Raw genomic sequence first — 21266 nt, 5'->3', positions numbered from 1 at the left:
CTCCTCTCCTCCCCGTCCCCTCCTCTCCCCTCCCCGTCCCCCTCCTCTCCCCTCCCCGTCCCCTCCTCTCCCCTCCCCTCTCTCCTCCTCCCCTCCCCTCACCTCTCCCTCTCCTCCCCGTCCCCATCTCCCCTCCCCTCTCTCCCTCCCCTCCCCTCTCTCCTCTCCCTCCCCCTCTCCCTCTCCCCTCCCCTCTCCCCCCCTCTCCCCTCCCTCTCTCTCCTCCCCGTCCCCTCTCCCTCCCTCCTCCCCGTCCCTCTCCTCTCCTCCCCTTCCCCTCTCCTCTCCTCCCCGTCCCCTCTCCTCTCCTCCTCCCCTCCCCTCTCTCCTCTCTCCCCCGTCCCCTCTCCCTCCCCTCTCTCCTCTCCCCTCTCCCCTTACCTCTCCTCTCCTCCCCGTCCCCTCTCCCTCCCCTCCCTCTCCTCTCCCCTCCCCTCTCCTCTCCTCCCCGTCCCTCTCTCTCCTCCCCTCCCCCTCCCTCTCCACCCCTCCCCCCCCTCCCCTCTCCTCTCCCTCTTCCCTCACCTCCTCTCCTCTTCTCCCCCTCCCCCCTCTCCTCATCCCCCTCCCCTCCCTCCCCTCTCCTCCCCCTCTCCTCCCCTCTCCTCCCCCTCTCCTCTCCCCCTCTCCCTCCCCTCCTCTCTCCCCTCCTCTCCCCTCCCCTCTCCCCTCCCCTCCCTCCCCTCTCCCCTCCCCTCCCCCTCCCCTCCCCCTCCCCTCCCCTCCCCCTCCCCCCTCCCCTCCCCTCCCCTCTCCCCCATCCCCCTCCCCTCCCCCCTCCCCCTCCCCCTCCCCTCCCCCCTCCCCTCCCCCCCTCCCTCCCCTCCCCCTCCTCCCCTCCCCTCTCTCCTCTCCCCTCTCCCCTCACCTCTCTCCTCTCTCCCCGCCCCCTCCTCCCTCCCCGTCCCCTCCTCTCCCCTCCCCGTCCCCCCTCTCCCCTCCCCGTCCCTCCTCTCCCCTCCCCGTCCCCTCCTCTCCCCTCCCCGTCCCCTCCTCTCCCTCCCCGTCCCCTCCTCTCCCCCTCCCCGTCCCCTCCTCTCCCCTCCCCTCTCTCCTCTCCCCTCTCCCCTCACCTCTCTCCTCTCCTCCCCGTCCCCTCCTCTCCCCTCCCCTCTCTCCTCTCCCTCCCCTCTCTCCTCTCCCCTCCCCTCTCTCCTCTCCCCTCCCCTCTCTCCTCTCCCCTCCCCTCTCTCCTCTCCCTCTCCCCTCACCTCTCTCCTCTCCTCCCCGTCCCCTCTCCTCTCCTCCCCGTCCCCTCTCCTCTCCTCCCCGTCCCCTCTCCTCTCCTCCCTCCCCTCCCCTCTCTCCTCTCCTCCCCGTCCCCTCTCTCCTCTCCCCTCTCCCCTTACCTCTCTCCTCTCCTCCCCGTCCCCTCTCCTCTCCTCCCCGTCCCCTCTCCTCTCCTCCCCTCCCCTCTCTCCTCTCCTCCCCGTCCCCTCTCCCCTCCCCTCTCTCCTCTCCCCTCTTCCCTCACCTCTCTCTCCTCTTCTCCCCCTCCCCCTCTCCTCTCCCCCTCCCCCCTCTCCTCCCCCCTCTCCTCCCCCCTCTCCTCCCCCCTCTCCTCCCCCCTCTCCTCCCCCCTCTCCTCCCCCCTCTCCCCTCCCCTCTCCCCTCCCCTCTCCCCTCCCCTCTCCCCTCCCCTCTCCCCTCCCCCTCCCCTCCCCTCTCCCCCCTCCCCTCTCCCCCCTCCCCTCCCCCCTCCCCCCTCCCCTCCCCTCTCTTCTCTTCTCCCCGTCCCCCTCCCCTCTTCTCCCCGTCCCCTCTCCCCTCCCCTCTCTCCTCTCCCCTCCCCTCTCACCCCGTCCCCTCTCTCCCCGTCCCCCTCCCCTCTTCTCCCCGTCCCCCTCCCCTCTTCTCCCCGTCCCCTCTCCCCTCCCCTCTCTCCCCTCCCCTCTCTCCTCTCCCCTCTCTCCTCTCCCCTCCCCCCTCTCCCCTCCCCTCCCCCCCTCTCCCCTCCCCTCTCACCCCTCTCCCCTCCCCTCTCACCCCGTCCCCTCTCTCCCCGTCCCCTCTCCGTCCCCTCTCCTCTCTCCTCTTCTCTCTCCTCTTCTCCCCGTCCCATCTCCCCTCCCCTCCATCTCCTCTCCCCTCTGTCCCCTCTCCCCTCTGTCCCCTCTCTCCTCTCCTCCCCGTCCCCTCTCCCCTCCTCCCTCCTCTCCTCTCCTCTCCCGTCTGTAGGCTCACCAGACCCAGGGAGCGGGGGCAGTTGCTCTGTGAGAGGGGATTGATTTATACCCCCTAGACTCGGGGACGGGTGATTACATTAAATTGTATGGCATTCTTCTAGGCTTGGCAGGTAGGGGTAAAGGTGATTATTTAGGTTGTCTGGATCCAGGAGGTCACGGTCTCAGAACAACAAGGAGTGATGAGGAAAGGCGGCAGAGGCCCGGGTTCAGTCTTGGTCCCCGGTGCTGTTTGGAAGTTCTCCTTGTGTGCGCGTGGATTTCCTCTGCGTATTCCTGTATTGCCCCACATCCCAAAAGATTATGGGTAAGTTGGTTAATTGGCTGTTGTAAATTGCCCCTAGTGTGGTAAATGGCAGGGTATTAGTGGGGAATAAAACAGGCGACAGATGTATTATGGGATTGTTCTGAGAGCCTAATGGAACCGTAATAGACTTGATGGGTCAAAAGCTTGTTTCTGCTTTTACGGAGATGGGAACTAAACTTCTTCGCCCAGAGCATAGATACTGGATTCCTTAACCAAGACAGCTGTTGAAGCTTAGTGAGAGAGTATATTCAAGGATGTTGAGTAAGTAGGGGCACTGAGAGAACTTATCTCACTGAGTAACAGAACTGGTTTGATGGGCCAAGTGCATTTAGCTTGTTTCTGTTTCTTGTGCTGCTACCGTCGCTTCCTGCAGCCCAGGACTGACTTGTTCTTCACTGTGGGGACCGTGGGTTGCTCCCCCATCAAGGGAATCACTCTGTCAATGCACACGGCCTGACTCTTGTCCGTGGTGCTGGTGAAATGGCTGGTGTGAGACTGATTCTTCTTTTTGCCTCAGCAGTTTCCCTCAGTTAAGTGTGTACAGATCCTAAGAAAATATTGACCAACGTCATTTGTCTTTGGGAATGGCTGCCAGAGACACAGAGTCTGCTGATGATATATGGGAGAGGATATGTTCTGGACTCCCAGCTCAGATGATGGAAGTGAATGAAACCAATTGCCCAGTCAAAGAGTGCTTCCCAGAATCCTTCTCTGAAATATTCAGCCCGATCTCTGTCACAGTGCCAGACGTAGATTTGATGAGCAACGAGCATCACGCAGAGGAAGGGAATGCTTGGGCTCCCATGGCTGATTCACAGCAATATCTGGCAATGCTGGGTGAGTGCGATACACAGCTTTTTTTACAGCAGACTTCCTCCTTTCCTCAGTGGAGATATAGAATCTAACCTGCTCTAGCAGGATTGGGAGTAGGTGGATTGGTTTATTACTGTAAAGTGTACCAAGATACAGCGAAAAACTTTGTTGCATGCCGTCCAGACAGGTCACAAGTGCACTGAGGCAGTAAGAAGAAATTAATGAAGAGTACAATGTTGAGCAACCTGACCTTTGTTTCTTGCCATAGTAACATAGGGCAGTAAACTGTACAGCAGAGAAATAGACCCAAGGTGTCAGTGCTGAGCATGAAGCCAAATTAAACTAATCACTTCCACGTGCATGAGCCCCGCGCCATGACCCTCCGTCCCCGTGTCCGATCCATAACCCTCCACCCCCCGCGTACGATCCAAAACCCTCCGCCCCCCCGCGTACGATCCGTAACCCTCCGCCCCCCCCCCCCCCGCATACGATCCATAATCCTCCGTTCCCTGCACATGCTTGTCTAAGAGCCTCTTGAACACCACTATCAGATCTTCTTCCACTACTCCTGGCAGCATACTCCACTCCTCCATCACTCCTCGTACCACTCTCTCCACTACTCTTCAATCCGCCCTCTCCTCTGTTCCTCCTGGCGGCACATTCCTCTCCCATATCACTCCATGGTTAAAAAAAAACTTCCCATAAATGTCCATGTCTCCTTTAAACCTTCCTGCTCTCACCTGAGAGCTATACCCTCTATTATTAAAAATTCCTATCCTGAGAAAAAGATTCTGGTTGTATTTGCCTCTCATAATTTTGACACACTTTTATCAGGTCAGTCCTTAGCCTCTGACGTTCAAGAGGAAGAAATCCAACTTCACCAGCCTCCTTATAACTAACACCCTGGTAAACCTCTCTGGTAACATATCCTGGTTGCCCAGGCAACTGTGGCATATCCTGGCAGGTAAGCGATAATCCCGGTTCGAGACTCTTGGGAAGCTGCTGTGTTCTGCTAGTCCATTTCTACTTGAGTATGAGGTACTGTTGATGCATTCCATGAGCAGTTATTACCCCTCAGTTATCAATCTCCTGAACCGGAGACGGTAACTTCTCTCGCCCCATCCCCACAACCAATGGACTCACTTTCGAGGACTCTTCATCTCATGTTCTCAATATTTATTGCATATTTATTTATTGTTATTCTTTCTTTTTGTATTTGCACTATTTGTTGTCTTTTGCACACTGGTTGAATGTCCAAATCGTTGCGGTCATTGATTCTATTATAGTTATTACTCTATTATGGATTTATTGAGTAAATTAATCTCAAGGTAGTTTATGGTGACATGTATTTACTTTGGATTTTGACTTTTACTGCCTAGTTCTCTGGTAGTTCCATCTGTGTACTGGTGCGTTATGAACATTGGCATCCGTTAGTCTCGTGAGACCATGGATTTGCACCTTGGAAGGTTTTTTCCAGGGTGCAGGCCTGGGCAGGGTTGTATGGAAGACTGGCAGTTGCCCAAGCTGCATGCCTCACGCCACCGATGTTGTCCAAGGGAAGGGCACAAGGACCCAAGCAGCTTGGCACCAGTGACGTCGCAGAGCAATGTGTTGTTAAGTGCCTTGTTCAAGGACACAAACACAGTGCCTCAGCTGAGGCTCGAACCAGTGACCTTCAGGTTACTAGTCCGATGCCTTATCCAGTAAGCCCACGCGCCAACACATTGTGAACATTAGAGTCATAAATGTAACCCTTCAGCCCAACAACTCCATGCCAAACATCAACCCCCTGATTACATTAATCTTTATTTTACCACATTCTCATAAGATCTCCACAGAATCTGCTGCTCATTTGCACTCTGTGGCCAGCATGCCTTTAGGATGTGGGAGATAACTGGAGCACCTGAGCACAGGGAAACGTGAACTCCACACAGAAAGCACCCAAGTATAGGACTGAACCCAGCTATTTGGCACTGTGGCTGTATTGGCTGTGCCACTGCGCAAGGCAGCTCTGCCACTGTACCTGTTTTAAAACTTGTGCTCTGTTTATCTTGGTGAGGTCTCTTGGCTAATGTAATCTGAGCACTGTTGCACTGTGAGAGAAGAGACTGGTTTGTCTAGGTTTACTCTCTTCAGAATTAATAAAATGTTGCTGAGTTGACTGAGATGTATAAAATTATCAGAGACCTAGGGATAAAGAGAAAGTGCCCATAAACAGAGGGGTAGTCCTAAGGTAGTTGCTGAAAGGTTTAGAGGAAATTGTGAGGTGAATATTAATTCAAGAAGGTTCTAGAACACACTGCTGAGAGGACATTGAAGATGCAAACTTTTACCATTATTTAAAAGGTACCTGGTGACCACTTGAGGAGCTGGGAAGTGGGATTAATCTGTTTTTGGTCATTGTACACAACATGGGTTGAGTGGCAGGCACAAGTTTCTAATATTATACTGTACATAGAGAAAGCCTGCCCGGTTTTTAAACGCCTAACTAGTGTATGTACAAATGGGCATTTGGGAGCCCAGTGGTATGGATTTAGCCAGTTCTAAGTTGTGTGGAGAGTTAACGAGAGAATTGACCCATCTCTTTATTATTCACTGGGCTGAGGGATGGTGGTTAATAATGACGGGCTGCTTTATCTGCTTTAAAGAAATTATTTTCCCCACCCTACCCACTTCAATCTTCCTAGTTACCTCTTCATAAAGATCTTTTTTTCTTTTTTCTTTTTTTTTCTTGTTATATCTGAGGGAAACTCTGATGTATACAGAGAGGAATAAAAAGTTGCAAAGATGTTTTTTGGATTGCTTGTCAAGTTTTGGTGCGTGCCTCGATGCAGCTTGAAGCTTCAACTGATGAGCCATAAGCTGGCTTGCCTTGTCACCATATTCATAATAGAGGCCACGTATCTTAAGAATTAATTGTTCTGATAGGTTTGTAGGTAGAAAATTAAACTTCGCTTGCAAATCAGCCCGGCTTTTATATAATTCCGCAGTGGGTGCCTCAGAATATTGCCTATCCAGGTCCAAAATAGATTGTGATAACACTTGCATTTCCTTCCTACGCTCTTTATTGGCATGTGAAGTATAAGATATTATTTCACCCCTCAAGTAAGCTTTTAAAGTTTCCCAAAGTAAAGAGTACGATACCGACTCAGTTTTGTTAGTCTCGAATAATGTGTCAATGTTAGTCGACATATAACTACAAAATTTCTCATTGGAAAGCAAAAGGGGGATTAAGTCTCCACAGAGGCCGTTCTCTAATGTTTAAAGGAATACATAGGTCCAGTTTCACGGGCGAGGATTCAGTTATAACTATAGCAGTGTACTCAGTTTCTCTTATCATTGGTATCAAGGAGCCATCTATAAAGAAATAGTTTAGCCTGGAATAGGAGTGGTGAACATGAGAAAAGAAAGAGAATTGCTTAACTGATGGATTCAAATATCTCCAAGGATCTATATAACCATTTTGTTTCATAAACATCGAGCAGGCCTTTGCCATACCAGAAGGTGCTCCTCTGGAGCTAGACCTATCAAGCAGGGGGTCAATAGCACAGTTCAGATCTCTTGAACAGATTAGCTGGTGTGTATTCAGGTTAGGTATTAAAGACAAATCCTTATTTGCAAGGTGGACGTCATCCCAATTAGGGGCATAAATATTTACCAAAATGACGGGTATCTGAAAGAGAAATCCAGAAACTATAATAGTGCGACCATTAGGGTCACTGATTACATCAGATGGTGTAAACTGCATGCTTTGGTGATTAATATTGCCACCCCCCTGGACCTACTATTAAATCTGGAATGAAAAACCTGACTAATCCATGCTTTACGGAGTCTGTTATGGTTTTCCACTCTTAAATGTGTCTCTTGTAGAAATAGTATATCTGCTTTTAATTGTTTCAGATGAGAGAAAACTTTAGCTCTTTTAACAGGACCATTGAGCCCCTTTCCATTCCAAGAAATAAACTTCCCAGGGTGGCCTCCATCGGCAGCACTCATGTTAATCATATCAAAAGGCACACAGAGCCCACAATCCAAAACAATGCGAGGGCACAAACTGCACACAATAACGCACAATGAAAAGAAAGTCTGGCCAATCCGTAATACACAAAAGAATAAGCTGCCATGGTAATCCCCCAAAACACTCCCCCCACCCCTTTACACAAACAAGAAAAACAATTAACCCCTGAAACCTAGATCTACCTCCCCAACTGAGGATGATCGCAGGCATTACCAAACAAAAAACTTCCAAAGCGTTCCCCATACAACCAAACCTTCAATCTAATCTAGAGTGGCTTCCCTCCTTAGAATTTATACCAACACTTATTCTACCTTTAATATATATAGGCCAAAGATAACACAGGTCAAGCAAAGCATTAAAAACACAAAAATAAATCTAGGAAACTAAACGCCAGAGATACAAATCCCAAATATTTACATTTTGCTGGTTGGAAGTTTTTGTTTATCAGATTCCGCAGCACAGCAGTTCAACTCGATCGCATTCCACAAATTAAACTGGAAAAAAAATGAACAAAGAAGTGAATTGCGAAAATTAACAGTTTGCCTCGGTGGGAGGCCCCTTCAGTGCTGCATGAATAACCTAAAAAAAGTCATTGCTCTTCTCGTTCTTCTTCTCCCCAGCGCCAATGGTAAAACTCTTTGGCCGCCTCTGGTGTATCGAGATAATGCTTTTTACTTTCATGGATGACCCGGATCCGGCCAGGCAGGATACAAGAGGCCGAACCTGACCTCTTTCCTGTAAAGCAGGGATTTCACATCCTTGAAAGCTGCTCGTTTTTTCCCCAGCTCCGCGCAAAAATCTTCATGAAAAAACACGTGATGTCTGCGGAAATATAGCTCCTGCTTCCGTCTGTTGATGATACGTTGCTTATCTTGAAAGAAGTAAAAGAGAACCAGGAACGTTCTTGGCCTCGTTTGCTTGGCTTCAGAGACACCAGATGGTTTAGGCCCGACTCGGTGAGCGCGCAAAAGTACGAGAAACCTTGGGAAGAAATTTGTCCCCAGCACTTCGTCAAAAAACTCGGTCGTAAGTTTAACAGGGTCCGAACCTTCCAAATTTTCAGGAATGCCAACCACTCTCAAAATGGATCTCCGCGACTGATTTTTGAGGTCATCTAGTTTCCCTTTCAGAAATGCGTTGTCGCTCTGCAGCGCTGCAATGGCGGCTTCGGCGCTCGTCAGTCGGTCACTGTAATCATTTAGGCCATGTTCAGCCTCACGAATGCGTTTGTCATGTGATTCGTAATATGGCATAATTTGTTCCACGGTAGCATTCACAGGTGACAAAGCATCTTCAAGTTCTCTTTTCAGGGCAGAATGCACCGCTTGCGTCATGTCAGTAAGAAGTACTAAACGAAGCCTCTCCGTCATCGGGTAGCGCAGGCCCAGCAGCGTGCAACGGCGCCATTACTGTAACATCAGCTTTCCTGCTCAAGGCTTCGCTATCTTTTTCCCCAGTTTTACTTTGAAGGTGCATTTTGTTTGCCATGTCAGTGTCCAGCAATGTCCCGGGTTGTTCACAACATTAAATAATCAGTTACCTCGAGCATACGACGAAGATAAACAGGTAGATTTTCAATAAAAATCGGGAGCCACACTTAGACGCACCTACTCACTAATGAGCCTTGGTATCTTTCATCAGCCATGTTTCCCTCAGCTTATCAGCCTTGTCCTTCACCTGAGCAGGTACATGCTATCCCTGATCCCACCCTCTTAAAAGCTGTCCACATACTGGACATTCCTTTACCTGCAGTCTCACAAAGTCAGCTTCGGCAAGGTTCCACCTCACACCTCCAAAGTTGGCCCTGCTGTGGTAGACCAGGTTAAAGCTGATCAAACTATGGTCACTGGTAACCAATTGACTCTTCAGTCACTTACTCTACCCTCTTCCCTAAGAGGAGGTCTAGTGCTGCATCCTCTCTAGAAGAACCTTCTATATACAATGGATATATAGATAGGAGTCAATTTTAGAAAACCTAGCACGTTTATTTTTCAACATAGTCCCCTCGTACATAGACACACTTAGTCCAGCAGTCGTGGAGCATGTGGATCCCTTCATTGTAGAAGTGGTCCACGGCAGGGGTGATTGGGAGTTCCCTTTAGGACTCCTGATGAAGGGTTTTGGCCCGAAACGTTGTCACTACCTCCTCCCATAGATGCTGTCTGGCCTGCTGAGTTCTGCCAGCATTTTATGTTTTTATTTATTTCCAGCATCTGCAGATTCACTTGTGTTGCCAATAAATACATTTCTCCTTGTCTTGAGTCCTAAATGCCATCTCCCTTACTTTCAGACTGTGTCCCTGGCCCTAGATTCCTCCATCAAGTCAAACATCCTCCTTGCATGAAGGGTTGTCAGCCACGGGGCATAGATCAAGTGCCAACATAAGGAAACGTTTCTGATAGTGATTGGGACTGTTTTGTTGGGAAGGAAATTAGTTTCAAAAGCTAATTGAATGGCAAGAAGGGAAAAGTAAGAAGTTTATGGGGAAAAAGGTGCTACAGTTAACCAGCAGCTCTGCATCAGGCCAGCAAAAAGCACAATGGACAAAATACCTGCTGCGGCATCCTCAGTGGCAATGTGTGTGACTGATGACATCTTCCTACTGACCTCTTCTTTAAACCAACAGAAAATCGCCTGAGGAAACTGAAGGGTATAAACGAAGAGCCAAGTTCAAAAGGGATGCTAAGGAGCCTATCACAGGCAAAGAAAGAATGCTGGGATCGGTTCCTGCATGAGCAGTATATGTCAGAGATGTACAGTGATGGATACGAAATGGACCAGAGGTAGAGTATGATCTGTAGGGGTCTGTTAGGAAATGAAAAGTAAGGAGCCATGCCCCAATTCCTCATGTTAAGCTTGATGGCGGTTTCTGTCCTCCGAGGGGGTTGGGGTTGGTTGACTTTAATTTTGATGTACTTTGTGACTTTGGTGGTGTGGAGACCAGAGCTAATACCTGCTCTTGCTCCGCTCCCCTGGCCGTTGGCTGCTTGAAATTACGAAGATACCGATGAACATCTCCAGTTATGTATTTTGAAGGCACACATATATCATCACTCTGCACTCACTAGCCTGTACCTTCCCATGCCCCAGCTCAGTGTATGCTGACTGATTCTGTAACCTTGACTGTTGAATGATGCTGAGCAGGGCAAGCTGTAGAATAATGAAAGCATAGAATTGCTATGGCACACGTGGGCTTTCAAGTAACCTCAAGATTCCTAATCTGTATTGCGGTCTGAAATCCCTCATCCCATGAATACTGAATGTGGAAGGTGTTTCTCTGCGTCTCTAGATTTAGGGTGGCCATTCCCAGAAGACAGTGGCAGGCAGGTTCCAACATGCCATGACTTTGATCCATGCCAGGGGTCAGGAAATGTCACTGGATGTGCTGCTTTCCAGAAATAGTCCTTCTGTTGCAGGGAGATAGAAATCATGCAGCTAATGTCCTGTACGCAGTTAGGATTTTGTATTTCCCAGTCAGTATGCTTACGACATCTTGTCCATGTAATTGATCCTGAGTCTGCTTCCTTTATTGTTCCAGTGCCATGGACTATTTCAAGCGGTGGGTGCAGCCAGACAGAGTTCCAGTAAACGCAGAGGAGATTCAGTATCTGATCGGTCCTGAAGGACAGTCTGAGAGCCCAGAGGAGCCTGAAGGTGGAAGCTGCTCTTCCTGTGAACAGTAATGACCGACAGTGGAGTCTGCCCTGAGAAACCTGGCTCAGGCCAGGCCAGAGCTGAGCGATGACCATCATCCAGACATAGAAACGTTGGACTGTTTAATGTGACAGCCACAGATGAGCTCGAATTGGCCCAGCAGCTGAATCCTCGGAGCCCCTCTGCCCGCATCACTATAACTGAGTCACCACCTTGACCCATTTCTGACTATGAGTAGGAAAGACGAGAAGGGGATCTGGGAGCAGAAAGGGATTTACTGCTGCTGGGTGTACCTTATTCCAATGACCTGTGTACCCCTCAGTGCAATAGTGCACCTTTATTTATAGAACTACGGGCATTTGGAAGACTTGCATTTGAAGAACATTTCATTGCATGCCTCAGTGATAATGCATTCATTCAACAGCACACATTCTCCTCCTGTCTCAGCACCAGTGTTTGTGTATTGTGCAGAGAGCTACAGTCACCTTAAGTCCATCAAATATTGAAATGTTTTCCACTTCAGATAGGGAGAGTGAATTGAATCATTGTTTAGGTTTCTCTGTTTTGGGAACGTGACGGCTACCAATCCCTTGTGGATTATCTGTTTCCAGCATTGTACTCTGGCGGGGGGTACTTAATTCTCTAAGTTTGAATGTCTTGATCTTTCTAACGTATCTCTCCACTCACTAACCTGTCTCTATCAAAGCACTCCCATCAAAGTCTTTGGTAGCCTCTACCTTCCTATGCCCCACCCCTGCCACTTTAGTATATGGCACATGGAAAACCCTTGACTGTTGTATTGATGCTGAGCAGGGCAAGCTGTAGAATAATGAAACCATAGAATTGCTATGGCACACGAGGGCTTTGGCCCATTGAGCCTGTGCTAACTCTTTATGGAGCAATCCTTTTAATCCCAATTCCCCAGTCTTTTCCCATAACCTTATTTCTATCCTGTTCCTTTTAGAATGCTCCAATAGACTCTATAACCAGAGACTTCTAAATCATTACCTCAGTTGACATAATACAATTTCACATTCAGTCCGTGTCTTTTTACCCATCATTTTAAAATCAATGCTTCTAGCAACACATATATATATAGATATAACCATATTCAAATCTCCCCCTGAAGCAGATGTATGGTGATTGTCAAGCCCCTGCCTCAATCACATCTAGTTCAGAGTTTAACATCTGGATTTCAAAGTTTTCCTTGGTGACTGTGTTACAAAGGCCAGTGTACTTTACAGCCAAAGCTGCTTGCAGCACAGAGGGAGGCCAGTCAGTCTGTTGGTGACATCCTATGCAAATTTAATCCCTGTCTTCTTTCTCTAATAGCATTACAGATCTGTGGTTTGTTTAATCCAGCACTCAGACACCTATAATGTGATTTTTTTTATTTTACAAAGGAATGGATATACTATGTTTTCAGTGAACACCTGATTATTGAAGCTAGGTTTTGATAATTCCACGTGGTAAGGCTGCCCACCCACACACAGGCACGCACTGTAACGGTAATTAAACTGGACCGCAGTTAGACCCCGTGTGATGAAAGAGTGAGCTGTGCTGCTCCACCTAACAGATCAGAAGCAAAATCACAGAACGTTGAACTGTACAGCACAGGAACAATTAAACTAGTAATCAATTGTCAGTTAAGCTAATCACTTCTGCCTACACAATGTCCCTATCCTTACACTTTGCTCACATTCATGTGCCTATCTAAAGCTCCTCTGTCACCACCCCAGGCAGTGCATCTCAGACACACATCACTCTCCGTGTTTAACAAAAAACTCCCACCTTAAGTGCATGCCCACTGTATTGGACACTTCAACCATGGGAAAAAAAAAGCTGTCTGCTTCTCATAATCTTATAGATCTCTATCAGTTCTCACCTCAGCCTCCGCCACTTGAGAGAAAACAACGCAAGTTTGTCCAGCCTCTCATTATAGCACACACCCTCTAGACCAGGCAGCATCCTGGTAAACCTCTTCCGCACCCTCTACAAAGCCTCAACATCCTTCCTACAGTGAGGCGACCAGAACTGTACGCAATACTCCAGATACAGCTTAACTAGAGTTTTATAAAAAAGCCCCAACATAACTTCCTGACTTTAGAACTTTACTAATAAAGGCAAGCCTTCCATATGCCTTCTTAACCACATGATTGATCTATGTAGCCACTTAGAGAGAGGTGTGAAGTTTGCCTCCATAATCATTATGCACATCAGCACTGTAAGGGTCTTGCCGTGTATAATCTCTTTATCTTTGACCTACACTTCATACTTGGCTGGGTTTAACTCCATCTGTCATTTCTACGCCCATATCTGATCTATATCCAGCTATATACTTTACCAGTCTTCTATGCTATCCACAACTCCACCAACCTTTGTATCATGTGCAAACTTAGTAACCCACACACCTTCAGTATTGTAGAAAAAATCTTAAACACATGTAAAAAAATTCTGTAAAGCAAAGATACTTTCAAAAATAATGAAATGAAAAGTTTCTAAATCACAAAAAATTACTATAAAGAGCAATAAACAATAAAAACTAAATCAAATCAATAGTTCACGTGATCACCCTTTGGCTTTAAAACTGCATCAATTCTCAAAGGTACTTTGATTGGCATGCAGTTTTTTAAGAAAATTGGCTGATAGTTTGTCCCAAGCATCTTAGAGAACTTGCCATAGTTCTTCTGCAGACTTGCTCTGTCTCTCCAGGTAACTTCAAACAGCATTGATGATGTTGAGATCAGGGCTCTGTGAAGGCCATATCATCTGAAGTCATGTAAAGAATCTAGGGTGCCTCAGACGTTTGCATAATCATCTACATTTTCATCCATGTCATTTACATACAACACCAACAGCAGAGGTCCCGGCACAGATCCCTGCGGAACTCCATTAATTACAGACCTCCAGCTCGACCACTCCCCTCTGACTTCAATGGCAAGCCAGTTCTGAATCCAAATAGACAATTCACCATGGATACCATGCATTTTAATCTTGCATGAGAGAGGATGGGCCTCTCATGAGAGATCTTGTCAAGTTCCATCTAGATAACATCTACAGCTCTGTTTTCATTAAACACCTTTGTCACGCTTCAAAAAACTCAGTAAGATAGAAAAGAGCCATGCTGGCTCTCCCTAATTAAGCCATTGTTTTCCAAAAACCTTATCCCTAAGAATTCTCTTCTTAACTTCAGTACCACTGACATGGGAGTCACCAGTCTATAGTTTCCAGAACAGACTATGCTGAAAATATTCAACAGGTTAGCTAGTGTCTGATAAGAGTTAAATAAAGGGAACTAACAGCAGATTGGGAAAAGACAGATGATTAACTGATGATGATTCATTGCACTAGGTCAATGTGCTGACCCCCCCCCCCCCCACACACCTCCGCGCGTAAGTAATTTGACCTGTCCCATCTAGGCTGTCCTACGTATCCTTCTGAAAACCAACTTGCACCTCCCTCTTTCCCAGCTGATAAAGGGTCACAGCATTCAAAATGATGGCACTTGCAGCCTAACTTGCTGAGTTTCCCAGCATTTACTGTTTTATTTCACATTTCCAGCATCTGTAGTTTTTTTCTGATTATTTCTTTTTCTCTTAGGTATCATCCTCATGAATTGTTTTTGAACTTCCCAATGCCTCTACATCTTTTCATTATTATAGAGACTAAGGCTCTAGGTTAATTTCTCTTCTTTTGAAATTACCCTCTAATACTAAATACCAGTCTTAATCACTTCAAAATTCAAAATAATTTTATTATCAAAGTACATTATGTCACCCTATACAACCCTGATATTCACTTCCTTGCAAGCATGTACAATAAATTCATTACAGAATAATCATAATAGAATCAATGAAGGACCATACCAACTTGGGTGTTCAACCACTGTGCAAAAAGAAAACAAACTGTACAAATACGAAAAGAAAGAAATAATAAATATCGAGAACATGAGATGAAGAGGCCTTGAAAGCGAGTCCATAGGTTGTGGGAACATTTCAATGATGGGGCAAGTGAAGTTACCCTCTTTGGTTTAAGAGCCTGATGGTTGAGGAGTAATAACTTCCTGAACTTGGTGGTGTGAATCCTGAGGGTCCTGTATTTTCTTCCTGTTGGCAGTAGAGAGAAGAGAGCATGTCCTGGGTGGTCGGGGCCCCTGATGGTAGATGCTTCCCTATGACAGTATTTTGTGTAAGTATGCTCAGCGTGGGGAGGGCTTTACCGGTGATGAATTGGTCTGTATCCACCTTATTGTAGGAGTTTCTGTTCAAGGGCATTGGCATTTCTGTAACAGGCTGTGATGAAGATCGTAGCTATATTTGGAGCGTTGTAAATTAGTTGCTTGTCTCTACGATGTATTTTTGGGAAAAAGAAACAGATGATATCTCCTGTTACATGACTGGAAGCTGTATTCAGTGTGAGCCTTCAGGACAGTGAGAAATTGTCTAAGGATATGTAGAGTAAACAAGGAAAAAGTGGGGCAGGCTGGACCTGCACTGACTCACCCAACCTGCAGGTGTCCTTGTACTCCATGGAACTGAAGTCTTGTGGAGTCATTAAAAATGCTTATGACTGATAAAGTTGCAGACCTGGTACTGGTGTTCATTTTTATAGAATGTAGTTCAGAAGGAGAGAAATTGTACATTTATCTCAGCCTTAGGTCTCCATATTTATGAAAAGATGATGGAGACATCAAGGAAGGTAAAAGAGCAAATCTCAAAAATGGCCCAGAATTGAAAAATATATTTGTCAAGAAAGACTAAACAGGCTGGACAGAAGATTCTGCAGATGCTGAAAATCTAATGCTCTGAACAGGCTGGAATTCTTTACTCTAGAAAGGAAATGGTAGAGGGTTGTTCAAAATTGTGGACGGTTTGAAGGTTTGATGCTTCCACTTCTGAGGAAACTGGGTCCAAGGGATATTAAATATGTCAACAAATTTTTGTAGAACACGGGAATTTAATGTGTCAGACTGGGGAGGCTGAAACGGTTGTTTTTGGAACATTGAGAGAGTGTTAATGCTGGTGTACAACTTGATGACTGATTTAGGTTAAGGAGGAAGCTACATTATTATGCTAGTTAATAGTTCAAGGACTAGCCCTTGCAGATTTAACCTTTTGACAAAAGGTAAAAGGGAGACATAATTAAGACCATAAATTAGGTGGAGAATTAGTCCATTCAGTCTATTCTGCCATTCCATCATGACTGGTTTACTACCCCTCTCAACTCATTCCTCCTGCCTTCTCACTATAACCTTTGACGCCCTGACTAATCAAAAACCTATCAACCCCTGTTTTAAATATACCCAGTGACTTGGCCTCCACAGGAATCTGTGGCAATGAATTCCACAGATTCACCACTTTGGCTAAAAAAAAGTGCCTCCTTATCTCTGTTGTAAATGGACTTCCCTCTATCCTGAAGCTACGCCCTCTGGTCCAATTTTTCCCTTGAGGCAGAGCTGAATTACATCCTCACTTCAGACTGGAGAATGAAAATATCTTGGCTGACACTCCCACTGCAATACTGAGGGAGTTTTACACTGCCACAAGTGCCACATTTATCTGGATATGATCTAGAATTCAATGCCTGTGTGGAGTAATAGAGATACCATCAGTCAGGGCTTTCAGGGGAGACTTGGATGGCATACGAGATTAATCTGTAGGACTGTGTGGAAAGCAGTTTGACACATTGAGATCTGTCATATGGATCCTTCCTCTCAATCAATATCCTCATTCAGAAGCTGTGCTGTTACGGCATGTTATACTGTTGCTTGTTCTATAATGATGTTGGACCCTTACCAGAAATTCCTGCACTTCCCACACCACTACTGACTGCTCTCATAAGCACCTTAAATAGCAGTACAGCTTTGTCCTCATTGCAACTTAAGTATTCCCACTGTGGTTAAGAATCCTATCTTCTAATGTAGCACGTCTCACAAAGTCAACTGTGCCTCATTTACCTAAGATCTGGTATTAGTTTTAAATGTCAAAGTTCTTACAGCCAGCTACTACTTCCTCAGTTCAAATTGACATGGGGTGATCTTTATTGCAAGCTACAGTAGTGTCACCTCCAGAACTACTTAATAATTTCCACCTAAAGCTCTCTGACTAACCCTTGTTGAAAACTCCTTGCCACACTGAACAATGAACCAACTGGCTCTTTTCTGTCTGATAATAATCTCATTCTTATCCGTGCCAACTCTACATCTTGCGAAATCTCACATAATAACATGATGCGTATTGAAAGCAACCCACACAAAACGCAGGAGGAGCTCAGCAGGCCAGGCAGCGTCTATGGAACAGAGTAAACGGTCTGTGTTTTGCGCTGAGACCCTTCATCAGGACTGAAAAAGGAGGAGACACTGGAATTAAAAAGGCGAGGAGGGGAGGGAAGACTAGAATCAGGTTTATTATCTCTGTGTAAATATTTTAATTCTGATTCCCATTCCGGTTCTAACATGTCGGTCCACGGCCTCCTCTTGTGCCATGATGAGGCCACCCTCGGGGTAGAGGAGCAACACCTTATATTCCGTATGGGTAGCCTCCAACCTGATGGCATGAATATATTTATTCCTCGCTCTCCCTCCTCTATTCCCCATTAGAACCATAGAACATTACAGCACAGAAACAGGCCTTTTGGCCCTTCTTGGCTGTGCCGAACCATTTTTCTGCCTAGTCCCACTGACCTGCACCTGGGCCATATCCCTCCATACACCTCTCATCCATGTACCTGTCCAAGTTTTACCTCTTTACCTTTCCTACCCACCTAGATTCAACTATCACCTTCCAGCTAGTCCTCCTTCCCCTCTTTCCCACCATTTTTATTCTGGTGTCTCCCGCTCCCTTCTTTTTCAGTCCTGAAGAAGGGTCTCAGCCTGAAACATCGACTGTTTACTTTTTCCCTTGATGCATTCTGACCTGAGTTCCTCCAGCATTTTGTACCTGTTAGTCTGGATTTTCAGCATCTGCAGATTTTCTTGTGTTTGTGATGCTTATTGATCGTATTACATCTTGGACACTGAACCTTGTTCAAAGCATTATGTTTTCTTTCATAATAGTTATAAAATGCATTCAACACTCAAAGCTCATTACACAGGTCACAACACTTTAATGGGATATCATTGGGCTGAACGTCCTAGATTTGCACTTGTATTTTATGGTTTTATAACAACTGCTACAGCATTTGCGCTAGGGTGATGTTGGAAGGTACACGCAAGCCAGTCACAACATAAAATAGATTTTTTTAAAACTAAGGTTATACTTTTTATTCAAATCCTTATCATTGTCCTCAACACCAATCCTATACAAGTACCAGAATAAGCCTAGGAACTAACATCCTCGCGATTACAATAAGTAGTTTGCATTGATGATATGATGGAAAAACCGAGCTGGGTTTAAGAGAGATCATCCACAGTGGGTGCATTTTAAGCAAGAGATCCCTGTGAAGACCTCAGTGGAGGGTTATTCTTTTCCAGAATCCATACCATCAAGGTCTTAATGCCCTATTTGGGGAGGTTGCTCACTAGCAGTGTCCTTAATGTTTGGCTATACAATTTATGGTACCCAACAAAGTCCACTTAGCCAGCGAAGCCATCTTGGTGCAGGAACTGGGTGGAGATGGAACCACGTAATTGCAAAGTACAGTTTGCCCCTCCTTGCCAACAATACCCTGAATACCCTGCTTTGTGGATGATGCACACCTGCCAATTCAGGAATTTCTTCCCTCCTGCCTCCCGCCAGAAACTGGTATGGACAATGGACTCCCCCTGTGCCATAACTGTTCCATGATCCTACAATAAACCCAGTGGACAATTCGGAAGAAACTCGTAACTTGCTACCAAAAGATGTGGTTGAATCAAGCAGCTACAATATAATTAAGAAATTGAAAGTGGGATAGTAGAAACCGTTGATGGTTGTGGTTCATACACAGCAGCAAATCATAACCACATGGGATTCTCCAGATGCTCAAAATCCAGGGCAACACCTACAAAATGCTGCAGAAACTCAGCAAGTCGGGCAGCATCTATGGAGAGAAATAAACATTTGCCCTTTCACGGTGTGTCCTGAAGAAAGACCATTTATTTTGGCCTGAAATTCACCTGTTTATTCCTCTACACAAATGCTGCCTGACAGGCTGAGTTCTTCCAGTATTTTGTATGTGTTACAGGCTTGGATGTTGGGTCTCCTGTGCATCAGATTCTTTGTGAAATGATGACACAGTGATGTTCCTGTACACTGTGTCAGAACCTAGATACTGCATTAGCCACTCAGCAAATAAATATCCCAATGAGATGTCAATCAGAGTAGGTTCATTTGGGTTTCTTTCACCATCATCTGTCTCTTTTCTTCTCATTCTTTCCACCTCTGTTGCAATATTTCCTCCACGTTTTATTACTTCTTTATTGTTATCTCTGTATCTACTGGCATCTTACTTACCTCTATCCTGTCTTGTTGGTTTTCTATTAACAATAAAGCAGCAATTGGTTAGGATTGAATTTATTTCTTTTTATGGTATCCGCTGCCAGTTTCTTTCCGTATCTCTCGTTCTCAGGCTGAATGAGAAATGCTTTACCAAGTTGCCCACATTTAATAGGATTATAGTGAGAGACTGTGATAGGCAGCTAACTGCTGTGCGGAAGGATCTTATCCCTTGAAACAGATTTAATGTTTTTTTTCTGTACTCAAAAGCACAAAGAGGGGTTATATTTGGACTGGGGTGTTTCTGTTCAATAGTACAGAGTGAGGGGTTATATTGCGACTGGGGTGTTTCTGTTCAGTACCACAGAGTGAGGGGTTATATTGGGACTGGGGTGTTTCTGTTCAGTAGTACAGAGTGAGGGGTTATATTGGGACTGGGGAGTTTCTGTTCAGTACCTCAGAGTGAGGGGTTATATTGGGACTGGGGTGTTTCTGTTCAGTAGCACAGTGTGAGGGGTTATATTGGGACTGGGGTGTTTCTGTTCAGTAGTACAGAGTGAGGGGTTATATTGGGACAGGGGTGTTTCTGTTCAGTACCACAGTGTGAGGGGTTATATTGGGACTGGGGTGTTTCTGTTCAGTAGTACAGAGTGATGGCTTATATTGAGACTGGGGTGTTTTTGTTCACGTACAGAGTGAGGGGTTATATTGGGACTGGGGTGTTTCTGTTCAGTAGCACAGAGCGAGGGGTTATATTGGGACTGGGGTGTTTCTGTTCAGTAGTACAGAGTGAGGGGTTATATTGAGACTGGGGTGTTTCTGTTCAGTACCACAGTGTGAGGGGTTATATTGGGACTGCGGTGTTTCTGTTCAGTAGTACAGAGTGATGGCTTATATTGAGACTGGGGTGTTTTTGTTCACGTACAGAGTGAGGGGATATATTGGGACTGGGGTGTTTCTGTTCAGTAGTACATAGTCAGGGGTTATATTGGGACTGGGGTGTTTCTGTTCAGTAGCACAGAGTGAGGGGATATATTGGGACTGGGGTGTTTCTGTTCAGTAGTACAGAGTGAGGGGTTATATTGGGACTGGGGTGTTTCTGTTCAGTAGTACAGAGTGAGGGGTTATATTGGGACTGGGGTGTTTCTGTTCAGTAGCACAGAGTGAGGGGTTATATTGCGACTGGGGTGTTTCTGTTCAGTACCTCAGAGTGAGGGGTTATATTGGGACTGGGGTGTTTCTGTTCAGTAGTACAGAGTGAGGGGTTATATTGAGACTGGGGTGTTTCTGTTCAGTAGTTCAGAGTGATGGCTTATATTGGGACTGGGGTATTTCTGTTCAGTAGTACAGAGTGAGGGGTTATATTGGGACTGGGGAGTTTCTGTTCAGTAGCACAGAGTGAGGGGTTATATTGGGACTGGGGGGTTTCTGTTCAGTAGTACAGAGTGAGGGGTTATATTGGGACTGGGGTATTTCTGTTCAGTAGTACAGAGTGAGGGGTTATATTGGGACTGGGGTGTTTCGGTTCAGTAGTAGAGGGTGAGGGGTTATATTGAGACTGGAGTGTTTCTGTTCACTAGTACAGAGTTAGGGGTTATATTGGGACTGGGGTGTTTCTGTTCAGTAGTACAGAGTGATGGGTTATATTGGGACTGGGGTGTTTCTGTTCAGTAGTACAGAGTGAGGGGTTATATTGAGACTGGGGTGTTTCTGTTCAGTACCACAGAGTGTGGTTATATTGGAACTGGGGTGTTTCTGTTCAGTAGTACAGAGTGAGGGGTTATATTGAGACTGGGGTGTTTCTGTTCACTAGTACAGAGTGAGTGGTTATATTGAGACTGGGGTGTTTCTGTTCAGTATTACATAGTCAGGGGTTA

At 46.3% G+C, this 21266-nt stretch overlaps 2 protein-coding genes across 3 annotated transcripts; one reads left to right on the top strand and one right to left on the bottom strand.

Moving 5' to 3' along the window:
- The first annotated feature begins 2088 nt into the window (after nt 1-2088).
- On the top strand, nt 2089-17999 carry ccdc32 (coiled-coil domain containing 32). 2 transcript variants are annotated; one of them, XM_059962401.1, is made up of 4 exons: nt 2089-2490; nt 3011-3327; nt 9948-10104; nt 10860-17999. In XM_059962401.1, exons 2-4 carry the CDS (start codon nt 3075-3077, stop codon nt 11002-11004), a joined length of 555 nt encoding a protein of 184 aa, XP_059818384.1. In that variant the 5' UTR covers nt 2089-2490; nt 3011-3074; the 3' UTR covers nt 11005-17999. The 2 variants fall into 2 exon arrangements, with proteins under 2 accessions (XP_059818384.1, XP_059818386.1); XM_059962403.1 differs by having other exon boundaries at nt 3008-3327.
- On the bottom strand, nt 3337-9939 carry LOC132389837 (uncharacterized). The gene is made up of 2 exons (XM_059962400.1): nt 7739-9939; nt 3337-3502 (listed from the first exon to the last, which is right to left on the bottom strand). The coding sequence occupies exon 1, from the start codon at nt 8689-8691 to the stop codon at nt 7999-8001; it is 693 nt and encodes a 230-aa protein (XP_059818383.1). The 5' UTR covers nt 8692-9939; the 3' UTR covers nt 3337-3502; nt 7739-7998.
- Nucleotides 18000-21266: the final 3267 nt, after the last annotated feature.

The sequence above is a fragment of the Hypanus sabinus genome, unplaced genomic scaffold (assembly GCF_030144855.1).
Source record: "Hypanus sabinus isolate sHypSab1 unplaced genomic scaffold, sHypSab1.hap1 scaffold_674, whole genome shotgun sequence".
Taxonomy (NCBI): domain Eukaryota; kingdom Metazoa; phylum Chordata; class Chondrichthyes; order Myliobatiformes; family Dasyatidae; genus Hypanus; species Hypanus sabinus.
Note: the sequence above shows the minus strand (reverse complement) of the source record. Positions and strands in the feature narration are given on the sequence as shown.

Excerpts from the sequence above, each read along its gene's own strand:
- ccdc32 (XM_059962401.1), top strand. The coding sequence starts at position 3,075 with ATGGCTGCCAGAGACACAGAGTCTGCTGATGATATATGGGAGAGGATA. Across the intron at positions 3,328-9,947 it reads GCAATATCTGGCAATGCTGG|AAAATCGCCTGAGGAAACTG; the intron begins GTGAGTGCGATA and ends TTAAACCAACAG. Across the intron at positions 10,105-10,859 it reads GGATACGAAATGGACCAGAG|TGCCATGGACTATTTCAAGC; the intron begins GTAGAGTATGAT and ends TTATTGTTCCAG.
- LOC132389837 (XM_059962400.1), bottom strand. The coding sequence starts at position 8,691 with ATGACGGAGAGGCTTCGTTTAGTACTTCTTACTGACATGACGCAAGCG.